This window comes from Leuciscus leuciscus (assembly GCF_965113295.1).
Source record: "Leuciscus leuciscus genome assembly, chromosome: 14".
NCBI classification, from domain to species: Eukaryota; Metazoa; Chordata; class Actinopteri; order Cypriniformes; family Leuciscidae; genus Leuciscus; species Leuciscus leuciscus.
In genome coordinates, this window is record NC_138738.1 from 40,723,767 (window position 1) to 40,738,249 (window position 14,483).

A 14,483-nucleotide genomic window follows, 5' to 3' on the forward strand; every position below is an offset into this window, starting at 1 on the left:
GAGAGTGTGAGTGAGTGCGTGAACGAGTGAGTGCGCATGAGCACGTGTGAGAGAAAAAGGGTGTCTGTGAGTGTGTGCGAGAGAGTATTTGTGTGAACAAGTGAGAGGGAGTGTGAATGTCTGTGTGTGAACGAGTGTGAAGGAGTGAGAGGGAGTGAGAACAAGTGAACGAGAGGGAGTGTGAGGGAGTGAAAGAGAAAGAGAGAGGGAGTGAGAGAGAGGGAGGGAGTAAGAGGGAGGGAGTGAGAGGGAGGGAGTGAGAGGGAGGGAGTGAGAGGGAGGGAGTGAGAGGGAGGGAGGGAGTGAGGGAGGGAGTGAGAGGGAGGGAGTGAGAGAGAGAGGGAGTGAGAGAGAGGGAGAGTGAACGAGTGAATGAGAGGGAGTGTGAGAGTGTGTGTATGTATGCTGGGAGGAGCAAGCAGGTCAAGCGGAGGCACAGGCACAATGAGAATGAGAGGAAGCGTGCGATTGGAGGATGATGGGGAGGAGGCGGGGCAGAGGCGGGAACACAGCTGACCTGGGGGCGGGGCTTCGTCACAGGGCTGCACGAGGAGGCGTGGCCTGCTTTCCTGGGGCTATAGGGGCGCTCAGGGGCGTGGCTTCTCGACCGAGACGCCCGGCGACGGGGCGAGCGGTGCTTCTCCACGGGGAGGAAGAGTCGGCGCTCCTCTTCCTCCTCCGGGCCGTCGGGAGAGAACGACACCACGATGCGCTGGCCCAGGACGTCTTCGTTCTCCATGCGCTTGTGCGCGCGTTCAGCCGCGCTAGCACTAGCGAACCGGAGCACGGCGCAGCCGCCGGACACTCCCAACACCTTCCCTCCACAGTTATTGGAGAGGCGCTGGAGCCGGTTCGCCACAGCTTTGGCGTCGCGGTGTGTGGGAAGGTGGTGCACAAACAGAAGGTTGAAACTGGGCTGAGGAGCAGAGACACAAACAGCACTCTGGGAGATCTGAGATGAGGATGGAGTTGCCGCTGGGAGCTTTAAATAACGGGATCTCATTAGGAATCTCAGAGCATGGAGTCACACAGGTTTATGATCACATGATTACAACAGCAGCAGCATCTGTCTTCAAACAGAAACACCAGCTGTTTTCTGGCCAATCAGAGCTCAAAATGCAGAACCAAATGCAGTCAGGAACAGTGTTGGGGAAAGTTACTTTTAAAAGTAATGCATTACAATATTGCATTAAAAAAAGTAGCTAATTGCATTACTTAGTTACCTTTTATGAAAAGTAATGTGTTACATTACTTTTGCATTACTTTTTCTCACCTAGGCTGGGATTTTTACCCAGGATTTTTCACCTAGGATTTTTAATAACAACAAAAATATATATATTTTTGGCAAATGTAAAGACCCTTTCACACCAAAAGTGAAGTGAATAAGCCTCAGGCTGAAGGAAATGCAGATTTACTCCTGTCCAGTAGAGGGCGCCGCTCAAAACTTTCAGCTGCTGTTATTCTGGATTAAAGAACAATAGGATACAGGAGAAGGAAGTTCAACACTTATTTCTAAATCTAATCTAAAGTCATTTGTGCTTAGTATGGTTGAATTAGATCATTGAAGGTCAGCAGATGTTAATAAAGTGAGCTTAATACATAAAAGTATATTTGTGTAATTTAATAGTTAAATATATAGGTTTTGCGTGAAATTCTGAGATTGCATTTTAACTTGCATTAAAAGTAACTTCGATATTTTGTTGTAAATTGAAAAAGTAATGCGATCCTTTACTAGTTACTTGGAAAAGTAATCTGATTACATAACTCAGGTTACTTGTAATGAGTTCCCCCAACACTGGTCAGGAATACAGAGGGAGTGAGGCTGACCTGTGATTTGACGACCATCCCGGGCGGGAGGTCCGAGACGAACTCCTCGAAGGCGACGCGCAGGTGTGCGTGTTGCAGGAGAGCGGACGAGGCCTGGCTCTTGTGCACCAGGATCACCTGGAAGCCGTGTCGATGCCTCAGGTCACTCAGCTCACTGGCGAAGTTCACATCCGCTGCGGGAAGGACAGACAGATTTCAGTTTCGCTTGATGTGGGATGTGATTGTTATGTGTAATGCATGATTAATCGCTGAAAGATCAGTCTCGATGTAAACACCCACGCGATCTTATTCCTAAATGACATTCAGATCTGAGCCAGAGAGAGCAGTTGTCATGTGTATGTATATTATTTGTGTTACAATAATTCAGATTACTTTCACAGAAGCACTGGGATGAAAGTTTATAGTTCAGTGTCTAAAGCAAATCACCTTTCAAAAAATAACTTGACACTTGAAAAAATTTTTTTATTAATGACATCGTTGCACCAGTAGGTGGCGACGAGTGACTGTTAAAATGTATTTGTCATTGAATCATTAATACAAGAGACTGTCTTCATGAGAAGACAGTGAAGTCTTCATGAGAGTCATTGAATCATTCACTCAAACAGATTAGACTGTTTAGTGAGTGTTGTTGTTGAATGTGCTGGAACCTTGGCAGGTTTAGGACTTTATGAATTTGTCAGTGAATCACTAGCAGTCTATCAATACAAAGCTGCAAATTTAACTTGTGCGCAAAAATGGAATATCGCAAAACATTTGCGAATAAAGCAGCCGTTTTCCATCCCATGTGTTCAAGAGAACAAAATCATCAATTCCTGGAAGTTGGTGCAAATTATCAGTAATAAAACTAAGTTTCTGCAATCTTTCTCTTTTTCCCTCCATCATAAACGAGTGTGTCAGAGCGTCAGACGAAACACAGTAAACGCTGTCATGTTCTCTAGCGTTCGGATGCTGGTGTTCAGGAACACACTCGTGTGTGTGAGACGCTTCTGGAGGGAATTACACCAAATCATTCTGATCACACACTTCCACTCCGGCGTTTCAGAAACACCAAACCAACATTAGAGATGCTGCGACGCCATTGGTCCACTGGTTACTCCAGTTATCCAATCACAGTTGACTGAGTTTGTTGCGCATAGAGGGAATTCTTCAGTAAATGTGATTGGTTGTTCATGCGCATGACGTCTTATAGGATAAAAAAAAATTATCTGCCTTAAATTCAAAAAATTTGCATAAATTCATGCACTCTATTCACATCTTGGCGTTTCCATCTCAAAACTCACATTAAAAATAGGTGGACGGAAACATAGCTAGTGACACTTGATGCGTTCAAAACACATGGGTTCATTCAGTAACGGAACACCGCTGTGTTGATCCTCCACAACAGTTCTGCAGTGGATTGGTTTGGAACCATTTTCGTTAGCGAAATAGAACAAAAACAGGCGATATTATATTATGTGTGAAATGTCACTCAACTTCTTGTTTGTTGAACTGTTGTATAAAATCAACATCATATTTGCAATCATGCTGATATTCGGGAAAAATAGCAATCTTGCTCATGTGATAATGTTTGGCTATATCATCCAATATAAATATAATATACAAAAACTAAAAATACAGGGGAATTTTTTCCCTCAAAATTCGAGATATGGGCAAAAACTGCATTTTAATAGACTATATCAAGCCTGTATGTGTTGCGTGTTTTTTTTTGTCATATCATACATTGTTAAAACAATTACGACATCACCACAGACGACTCATATCATTGGTTCTTCTGCGGTTTAGAAATAATAGCATATGTTGATAATCAAGGTATTAATCAATCATTTTCCTTCTAAATATCAAATGAGTTGAATGAGTTCTAAGCTTATGAGATTTTACTTGGTATTAGAAGTTACCATTGTGATTACCAGAAGGTCTTCAACATGTGTTAAAACATCCCTCTGTTCTTCTAGCTCACCATGACGACTATATGTCACAAGGGTCATTGAAGCCAATAGTTTGAGGCTACGTTTACACGTGGATGGCTATTTTCATAAACGGACATTTCACCCCTCTTCGTTTTCAAAAATAACATTGTGCACACGAACCTGTGTATATGCTATCAAGAGCATGCCAAACCTGTAGGTGGCAGTGTAACGAGAAGCTCAAGCCCACCTTAGCCAATCAGAATCCCGAAAATAGTCACATTCTGTGACGTCGCGGCCTAAAACTCAGTTTTTCTCAGTTTACATGCAAACGTGCAAACGAAGATTTTCAAAATCTCCACTCTGGCCGGAGTTTTCAGAAAGAATCGGTTTCATTGGCGAATCCTCCGTTTGCGTGTAAACGAAGGGCGCAAACGAAGGGAAATGTCTCCGTTTTTCTAAATAACCATGTACGTGTAAACGGGGCCTAAGTGACCATTTCTTAGTTAAAGCATTTACTTTACAGTTAGACTAAAGTGTAGCTCTCCTTGAGAGAAAGAACATGTTATCTGGATGTTTTGAGAGGACTCTCCTGTTTATAGTAAGAGCCTGGCCAAATCCAACCTTGGAAAAGCAGTGTGTCGGTGTGTGTTAGTCTTCTTGGTTACAGGTTAAGGAACAAGTGGCATTATTGGAAATGGACTGACTTGTTTTCTTCGACATGTTGGCGACTAGAAAAGCAGATCTGCGACCTGGAAGGTCACGACGTGCCTAACTTAAGGGTCAGCCGCATAATCGATGGAGATATGCTTCAGTCTATCTGTCCATGCATGGAAAATGTGTGTTTATCTATTTCTTAGCCAATCAGAATCATTCAACCTGAAGTAATGACGTGGCTTAGACCTTGGTGAAGGGTATAACTACTGTCTGTGTGTGTCTGTGTGTGTCTGTGTGTGTCTGTGTGTGTCTGTGTGTGTCTGTGTGTGTCTGTGTGTGTCTGTGTGTGTCTGTGTGTGTCTGTGTGTGTCTGTGTGTGTCTGTGTGTGTCTGTGTGTGTCTGTGTGTGTCTGTGTGTGTCTGTGTGTGTCTGTGTGTGTCTGTGTGTGTCTGTGTGTGTGGTATAACTGCTGTGATCTTTGTAACTGTAAGTGGGGCGGCCTATGAACCCCTGTGTGAGTCTTAAAGCTGAACTTCTGCTGATGAAACTGCAAACTATCTTCAGTAAAAATTCTTCAATTTATTATACTTCGGACTCTTGTCTTAAATTGACGGAACTTCTAATTCCTGGTCTTAATCATATCTGGTCCTTGGGTCTTTAACTGTAAATTCCCTAACAATGTTCTATTATACCAAGCACTTCTATCTAAAGAGACAGATCTGATTTGTCATGATAAATATTTTTGAGTTGTGTGTTTGTGGACACGTACATGACACCACGATGACCGTTGCGGGAGCAGCGTGTGTGTCCGCGAATCTCCTGAGACTCTGACGCAGTTTGTCATCGGCTGCATTTTTGGCTGTAGCGTTGATGTGGGCCACCGTCACCTGAGCAGGACGAGATCAAGCCATCAATAAACAAATGCGTATGAATCATAAATCATGCTCTGGACGAGCCGTGATGCTCGTGCGCACCTGGCAGTTGTTGAGCTCCTGGATGACGGCTTTGTTCTCTTTGTTGATGTCACACACGCAGATGAACTCGGCCTCGCGGTGTCCCTGAAAGAAGCGATCTCGAAGTCTCTGCACCACCGTCGCAGCCGAGCGTCCGCTGGGAACCGCACAGTTCTCGATGTCCCAGAACACCCCGATGGGGGGCAGCGTTTCCAGCGCGCCGCTCTCTGAAGAACCTGCAGACACACACCCTGCGTCTCAGTGTACACACTAGCCATCCTAAACAGTCTGTGAGATTAAAATAAGTGTGTCCCACACTGCAAAAATGCTTCTTACTCAGTATTTGTCTTGTTTCCAGTGCAAATATCTAAAATATTCTTAAATCAAGATGCATTTACTAGAGGAGTAAAAATAACATAAGATATTAAGTCTTATTTTCTGGAGGAATAAATCTAAATTAAGTGAGTTGTTGCTTAAAACAAGCAAAATGATTGAATTAACATTTTTCTGACCCCATTGGCAGATAATTTTGCTTGTTTTCTGGGTAAATAAATCTAAATTAAGTGAGTTGTTGCTTAAAACAAGACTTAATATCTTATGGCATTTTACTGAAGAATTTTTTATATTTGGACTGGAAACAAGACAAAAATATAAAGTAAGAAAAGCATTTTTTGCAGTGCAAAGCCTAGCATGTTGAAGAGAGTGTGCCAGAAGTCCCCGGATGATCTACTATTCCCGGTGGATTTTGGAAGTGTGGATCCGTGCTCACTATAAAGGCTAATATTACCCACAACCCACTGCGCTTTGGAGGAGTAACTACAAACACGAGTAAAGAGTGTTAAAAAACTACAAAACATGGCGGTTATGCTTATCCATTAATGTTTAGATAAAGGTTTGAGTGACTAATCAAAGTTTAACCTGATAAAAAAAAAAGTATTTAATGTTATCCGTGTTATATTCCATCTGCAATCACAGTGTGGACTTTTATAAAGATCTGTTTGGCCATTAACTTTTAAATGCATCATTTTGCATGAATATGAGGAGAGTCTCGCATGAGAGACCGTGACTGCAGATCAACGTGAGTAGACTGACATGATGTCAAAATGATTGATGGACTTTTTGATTGACAGGTTGACCTTCCGGTATAGGGGTCAGGGATTAACCTTTGCCCTTCCCAGCCCTCGAACATGTGGTTTTTACAGTTAGTTTGACCTATTGACTCTCTCTATTATATGTCATAGTTTTGACAGTTAGTTTGACCTTTTAACCCAGCTAGTCCTCGATCATGTAGTTTTGACAGATGGTTTTTGATGAATGTTTGAAGACAGTGTCAAGAAGGGTTATATAGTGTGTGTCACAGGAGCGCATTAGGGCTGCTCGGGCACTGTGGGTGGCAACCATTTCCATTCCATGCCTGGATGCGGTGCTTCAGAAAGTGTTTTAAACGACGTTTTTATGGTTAAAAAAAGCGATCATTATATCGTCAGAATCATCAGTATTGTTTTTTCTGAAACATATACACGGCAAACACAATTGATATAGAACAGCGTGTAAGAGCAGTTAGCAGCGTAGCAAGCGGTGCTAAGCTAAGCCACAAACATGTTAACAGGATGTCAGCGTCTTTTCATCATAAAAGTCCATGGTGAAACGGTGATTTTATAGTGAAATAGCGCGGGATTATATCACAAAATCATCAGTATTGTTTTCTGAAAACATATACACGCCAAACACAATTGATATAGATCATAGAACAGCGTGTAAGAGCAGCGAAGCATGCTGTGATAAACCAACAGATTGCGCGTGTTTTCATAATAAAAGCCTTTTTACAAAAACAAGCTATACATATTAATGCAAATAAACAATGTTACAGATTTTAGTTACAGCAGGTATAAAAATTATTTGTGATATGATTTAAAACAATCATTAAACTGATATGGTTTAAAAAACAGCATAGCTAATCAATGTTGCAGATTTTTTTAAACATAGCCTACTTTACGATAAATTAATATAGTAGATATAAATATCCGTATCAGCAGATAAAAATACCAATAGCATAATACAGATAAAACAATATATGCATGTTTAAAACACTAATGAATTATACTTGTGATATGGTTTAAAAACACCATAGCATAATCAATGTTGCAGATTTTTAAAATCATACTTTATGATAAATTAATATAGTAGATAAAAATATCTGTATCAGCAGATACAAATACCAATAGCATAATACAGATAAACAGCAGTGCTGATTTTTTTAAATCATATTAATATAGCAGGCAGCAGTGTTTAAAACACCGTAGCATAAATTAATTATAGAGAAAACACTCACTGTTTTGCATTTTTGATGAGGTGAGCAGAGAAGAGAGAGTCGGCAAAAAGTTTGGGTCCAAAAATGATGCTTGACCACAAGCCAAGGCTTATTTATAGGTCCTGTTTGACTATATGAAGCAGTGTTGTGTGTCCGCTAGATGGCGCCATGGTTCTCTGAATGGAAGCGGCTCGGGTCATGGACATGTCACATAAATCCTGGGCACACGGACCCCTTAGGCACGAACAGACAGTATTTCATAGGTAGATGCGTCAAAAACATAGTACTCCTGCGCATGAGATACGATGTTTTTAATTAAAAACCTCTTTAAGAAGATTATAATTTGAAATAAATTCAGAAAGATCTGACGCTAGGGTGAACGGTGGCGCGCTAATTTACCGGAACCTGCCACACACACACACACACACACACACACACACCCTATGGCTGGTGCTTTTTGAGAGCTCTGACCGCAGGCCAAAAGGTGATCTGGAAAGAGACCGTCAAGACTTACAAAAATGTAAGATGACTTTTATTTTATCTAAACATTGCACATTTTTGTGAACCCGTTTCAATCATTGTATGTTTCTTCCGCTCTCTAAACATGTCAGATGCATTTGATCTAAGCTGGTGCAGTAGATTTTTATTTCATATTATATAATTTATAGACTTTTCAACTTTAGTTAAATTAGCAAGATATTTATTTTATATTAAATACTTATAAAGAACAATGTTTTTCAACTTTTGTGTGAAATATACATAATTTTATAAAATCTCTTTTTCTCACTTTCACTGTGCTCAGGAATGTTTAGGGGGATCATATTTCAGAGCGCACACACACACACAGCTGTGTGTGAGAGAGAGAGAGAGAGAGAGAGAGAGAGAGAGAGAGAGAGAGAGAGAGAGAGAGAGAGAGAGGGGGGGGGGGGGCTTCTTCAACTCTCTAAACATGTAAGATGATTTTATTTTTATTCTTTTGTTTATCTAAAACTGAAATAATTAGTTTCAGTAGATTTTTAGTAAGATATTTATTGTAAAGGATATGATGTTTTTGTGCGAGATAAACTCCCACAGTGCCCGAGCCGCCCCAATGCGCTCCTGTGACACACACTATATAACCCTTCTTGACACTGTCTTCAAACATTCATCAAAAACCATCTGTCAAAACTACATGATCGAGGACTAGCTGGGTTAAAAGGTCAAACTAACTGTCAAAACTATGACATATAATAGAGAGAGTCAATAGGTCAAACTAACTGTAAAAACCACATGATCGAGGGCTGGGAAGGGCAAAGGTTAATCCCTGACCTCTATACCGGAAGGTCAACCTGTCAATCAAAAAGGCCATCAATCATTTTGACATAATGTCCGTCTTATCAACTACTCCCGTGATTCTGCATTTCTCTCCGATACAGGAGGACATTAAATGTGGAGGATTTTATCTTTGACCAGATGATTGACAGGCCAGTTTACGGTGACCGGGTGTTTCAGAGAGCAACTGTTAAAGACGCATGACATGATGGTCTGTCCCAAAGCTCGTCTACTTTCTTCACTAATAGAGTACACACTTTTAGGGCGCAGTATAAGCACTCGTCCACTTTCTGCAGGGTTACACCCATAGATATCCTTATAAGGCTAGATGTGTTACGGCGGAGTCTCGAACGGCATCACCGGCGGCCATCTTGCCACAGGGAAGCTTTCTGGCGAGCTCTGTGGTATCTGAAGTAAGGTGAGTGATCAGCAAGAACACAAATCTTCTTATCTCGCTGAAATCTTGACGGATTTACAAACGGTTTGGTTTCTTACAAACGTTATTAACGTGGCTATAATTCTGAACGCTGGAACATGTTGAAATTGCAGATTTTCTTAATTATTCATATATACATGCAGTGTCATAACTACATCTCTGACGTTTATAACAAACCAAACCGTTTGAAATTCGGTAGAAAACTGAGCAAGTTATGGTTATTTAAAAGTACATGCAGCATTAAAACACAATGTTACGAGTGAGCGAGCTCCCTGTGGCAAGATGGCCGCCGTGTGCGGACGTCGACCTCCATCGGTCAGCAGCGCGGACGAGACATCTAGCCTTTATTATGATATCTATGGTTACACCAGCCATCCGGAAGCTCGTGCGTCATAGTCTACACTAGCAAACCCTGTACGGTTGCACTATGTGTTCAGAATGTAAGTGTGTAAATATAACAGGGCTTCTGCGGGTTTATGAAGGAACATTTAATATGCTCTCTAAATGTAAATGTCTAGGGATAAACGATGTATTAGCGACACTTCAGAGGTTTAAAATACAACGTTCAAGATATCCATCACTTTCTCATTCGTTTTAGAAAAAAAGTATCTTGAATACTCTAACATTTCCTGCATCTTCTGATCACACCACACAAAAAGATGATGTTCTTTCGTATCTTTTCTTCTTGTTTTCCAGTGCAATTGTCTGAATATTTTTAAATCAAGATACATTCACTAGATATGACTGATTGCTTCTATTGCTCTCATCATTTGGAAGTTGCTTTGGATTAAAGCATCTGTTAAATGTTTTTTTTTTTGTGAAACTTATCAAAATTAAGTGAGTTTGTGCTAAAAACGACAAATATCTGCCAATGGGGTCAAAAATAATTCAAAGGAAAGTTTTCATAACTCATTGAAAGATATTTGTTCTCGTTTTAAGCATAAACTCATCATAAACTCACATTTTACATCATCTTAAGTAAATGTATCAAAGATGTTTAGATTTTTGTATTGGAAAACAGGACAAAAATTGCAATGCATGCATTTAATGCCATAACTATGAATTTTATGAAGTATATCTGCTCTGTGTGATGATTATTATTAATTAATCATAACTAACATTTCTTTTTCTTGCAGGATTCATTTTTTTATGGTGTTGGAAACTAAATGTCTCCAACACTTTGGTCAAAGTCAGTGTGTGTCTGAATCTAAGAAAAGGGGAAATGAAACTAGACTGTTGTCTAAATATACAAACTCGTGAGTTTGAGTAACAAAGTGAAGTCAAGAAATCAGGATTTGCTTCTCCCTAGTAACAGAAGGGTTTGCTGAATTATACATGTGACATGATTCATTACATCATTTTTGTCAATATGATTGGTTCTTTATATTTGCCATGCTTCTATTCTATAAAACTGTTGTATTCTTTTTGCTGCTGGGATCCTCTCTGAAACTGGGGATCCTCTCTGAAACTGGGGATCCTCTCTGAAACTGGGGATCCTCTCTGAAACTGGGGATCCTCTCTCTGAAACTGGGATCCTCTCTGAAACTGGGGATCCTCTCTGAAACTGGGGATCCTCTCTCTGAAACTGGGGATCCTCTCTCTGAAACTGGGGATCCTCTCTCTGAAACTGGGGATCCTCTCTCTGAAACTGGGGATCCTCTCTGAAACTGGGGATCCTCTCTCTGAAACTGGGGATCCTCTCTCTGAAACTGGGGATCCTCTCTGAAACTGGGGATCCTCTCTGAAACTGGGGATCCTCTCTCTGAAACTGGGATCCTCTCTGAAACTGGGGATCCTCTCTGAAACTGGGGATCCTCTCTCTGAAACTGGGGATCCTCTCTCTGAAACTGGGGATCCTCTCTCTGAAACTGGGGATCCTCTCTCTGAAACTGGGGATCCTCTCTGAAACTGGGGATCCTCTCTGAAACTGGGGATCCTCTCTGAAACTGGGGATCCTCTCTGAAACTGGGGATCCTCTCTGAAACTGGGGATCCTCTCTCTGAAACTGGGGATCCTCTCTCTGAAACTGGGGATCCTCTCTCTGAAACTGGGGATCCTCTCTGAAACTGGGGATCCTCTCTGAAACTGGGGATCCTCTCTCTGAAACTGGGATCCTCTCTCTGAAACTGGGATCCTCTCTCTGAAACCTGGGATCCTCTCTCTGAAACCTGGGATCCTCTCTCTGAAACCTGGGATCCTCTCTCTGAAACCTGGGATCCTCTCTCTGAAACCTGGGATCCTCTCTCTGAAACTGGGATCCTCCGGTCGTGAATAAAGCATATTCGAAGGCATTGTCTGGAGTCTGTTTGATTATTGCTGTGTATCAGGCTAGACACTACAGATGTTATTTCTCAAGTGAGTGTTTTAGCGGAGCAGGTTAGTGGAGCACTAAAGACCTTATTCCCAAGTGATGGTGTTCAAAAAGGTTGAGATGTCTACCGGCTCGAAGCCAGCAGTCGACTGTAGACGCAGTGCTAGTATAAATGGAGACGTGTAAAAGTCCGGTGCGTAGACGGATTTCTACCACATCTAAGACCTTTTTAAGGCCTTAATTTGTGTAAAAGTGAATTAAGACATGCAATTCAGTCAGCCTGCTATTTTATTTCAACAATTACTCCTGGTCGGAGGCTTCCAAAAATATTTAGTTTTTACATAGAGTTACGTTGCAACTATATTTAATGGTGCAACGCAAAAGTATTTAGTAAGCCGTGTTCCTTTTCATCAAAACTAGGTTGTAACTCCTCAGCTCACTATCAGCAGTAAAACAGTGCGTTTGGTGTGTGTACATACCATATTTCTGTGGGGTTTTGCCGAGGTGGACACCCAGGAGACCGTCGGAAGAAACTCCCGACACACCGCAGCCGTTGCACACCGGGACGGGCGGAGGAATGTTCGGCCAAACCTTCTCCGAGTCGACACGCAAACTCTAAAAAGCAGAAGAGATTGATGTCAGATTTCAGCGCAGAATCCACACGAGAGCCGCTTTACCACGTTCCTGCTTCACCTTCAGTGGCTGCGTTTACATGCAACCAAATCATCCGCTAGTAATCGGATTGACGCTCAATCGCACTGAAAAGCCTTCCTGTAAACACCTTAATCGATCCGATTGAGCTCGATCCCAATGAAAGTGGGGTTTATTCCTATTCTAATCCGATTAAGAGAACATGCAAACACTTGATCGGATTGAAAACCCAAACTGAAAGGATTGCTCATGTGTAATGATGTAGAAATAGCGTAATGATGCGCACAATGAGCCGTTTTTCCTGTTGAATTAAGTGTTGTATAAATGAGTGTCTCATCATCCTATAATCCTCCTTTCTCTGCATCTGTGAAGTTGAGCTGGACAACGGCCCACCAGTGCTCGTTTCAGACTCTCATCCACATTTTTACAGCGTGATAAATATAAGAGTACGGCACAACGGTTCATATGTTCAATGTCTCCAAATTATGGCCAGAAATTGATTAAATATATGAAGTCTGCTGTTTAAAACAAATAAGGGACCAATGTAGGAGGATAGTTGTTAATGAAACTCTGTAAAACAGAACCCTGGTAATCCAGAGTTCTCGCGAGAGCACAAGTTGAATTTGCTCAGCGAGTTACTCTGGTGTCCAGTAATGATGCATTTACATTTATTCATTTAGCTGACGCTTTTATACAAAGCGACTTACAATTGCTATATATGTCAGAGGTCGCACGCCTCTGGAGCAACTAGGGGTTAAGTGTCTTGCTCAGGAACACATTGGTGTCTCACAGTGGATTCGAACCCGGGTCTCTCACGCCAAAGGCATGTGTCTTATCCATTGCGCCACCACCCCTAATGATGCTCATTAAATATGCCCCTCGATCTGAGCTGCACCAATCACATCGGGTTATCTGATATAGGCGGGCCAGAGGTGAGATGACGACAGCGCTGTGACGTCGAAGTCATTGGTAAACATTGCAGGATGGCTCTGGATGAACACCAGTTGCTTGAAACGGCTTTGGCCGCTACAATGAACGAGTTAGACTTGGCTTTTATCTAAAACAGGAACAGAAGACGCCGCTCGAATCCTTCCTTTGCAAGAAGGGCGTTTTTGCTGTTTTGCCGACCGGATACGGCGAGAGTCTAATCTACCAGTTAGCGCCGCTGGAAGCTAAGCGATAACTTGTTGTGATTGGTCGTAGAGTTATCCTATTGCGTGCAGTGAGATTTTCAAATGCATGCTTGGTGCCGCCCATCGAGCTGGCCGATTTTCATTAGCCGACACCAGACCATTAATCTTTCAGATTTAGGTCTGGATTTCCAGGCTAGTAAAACAGCGGGAAACTCTGTATATTTGTGCAGTGTGCGCATGTCAAAAATATATTCCGATTTGAAGCTTGTGACATATACGCACACATCAACGCGATCACTTGTTTAGCGTTCATGTAAACGCTACATGAACGAATTCAGTCCGATTGAAACAAACGTTGAGCATGTAAACGCAGCCAGTGAGCGAGCGATCGGATCCACCAACCTTTCTCCAGCAGTCCTGCAAACAGTGAGCGCCCGTCACACACCGCGTCGTGTGCTGGAGTGAGCTAGAGCAGAGGTGAGGGGGTGAGGACGGGTCACCGTGTGGGAAACGACACTGACAGAGTTTACACAGAGAGGAACCGGTGTGTATCGGCCTCAGAGCGGCGCAGTGTGACGCTGGAGGAGAGTGTGTGTGTGTGTGTGAGCGGGGGAGATACAGAGGAAAGCCTCCACCGGTGACGCCACTCGAGCTCTTCTGTAGGCGAACGCTCGCTTCACAGCAGGAACACACGCTTACGCTGAGACACGGGTGTGTGTGAGGGCCGGTGCTGTGAGGGGGCGGCGGAGGCACGTCCTTCAGCTCCAGGACCGGCTTACGGACCTCCATGGAATCGCTCTGGAGAAACACAGAAGATAGATCGTTTTATGTAATGCGATGTCAGCATCTAAGGCTATTTTCATGGCAAAAATTAAATAACAAAGATACAAATATCATATGAATACAATAAAACCAAGCAAACAAACAAGTCATATTATAAAAAAAAAAAATGTATTAACATATGATATAAACTCCAAAACCTTTTCAG

General features: G+C 42.2%; 1 protein-coding gene across 4 annotated transcripts in view; it reads right to left on the reverse strand.

Moving 5' to 3' along the window:
- marf1 (meiosis regulator and mRNA stability factor 1) overlaps window positions 1–14,483 on the reverse strand; it is a 43,818-nt gene that overhangs the window by 23,593 nt on the left and 5,742 nt on the right. For 2 of the 4 annotated variants that reach the window (XM_082136107.1, XM_082136108.1), the window contains 6 exons: window positions 13,898–14,293; window positions 12,191–12,326; window positions 5,364–5,578; window positions 5,159–5,276; window positions 1,828–2,000; window positions 518–982 (listed from right to left, as the gene is read on the reverse strand). In XM_082136107.1, coding sequence (XP_081992233.1) covers window positions 518–982; window positions 1,828–2,000; window positions 5,159–5,276; window positions 5,364–5,578; window positions 12,191–12,326; window positions 13,898–14,284 — 1,494 coding nt within the window. In that variant the 5' untranslated portion in view covers window positions 14,285–14,293. The remainder of the gene's footprint in view (window positions 1–517; window positions 983–1,827; window positions 2,001–5,158; window positions 5,277–5,363; window positions 5,579–12,190; window positions 12,327–13,897; window positions 14,294–14,483) is intronic. The other 2 variants (XM_082136110.1, XM_082136109.1) reach the window with 2 other exon arrangements.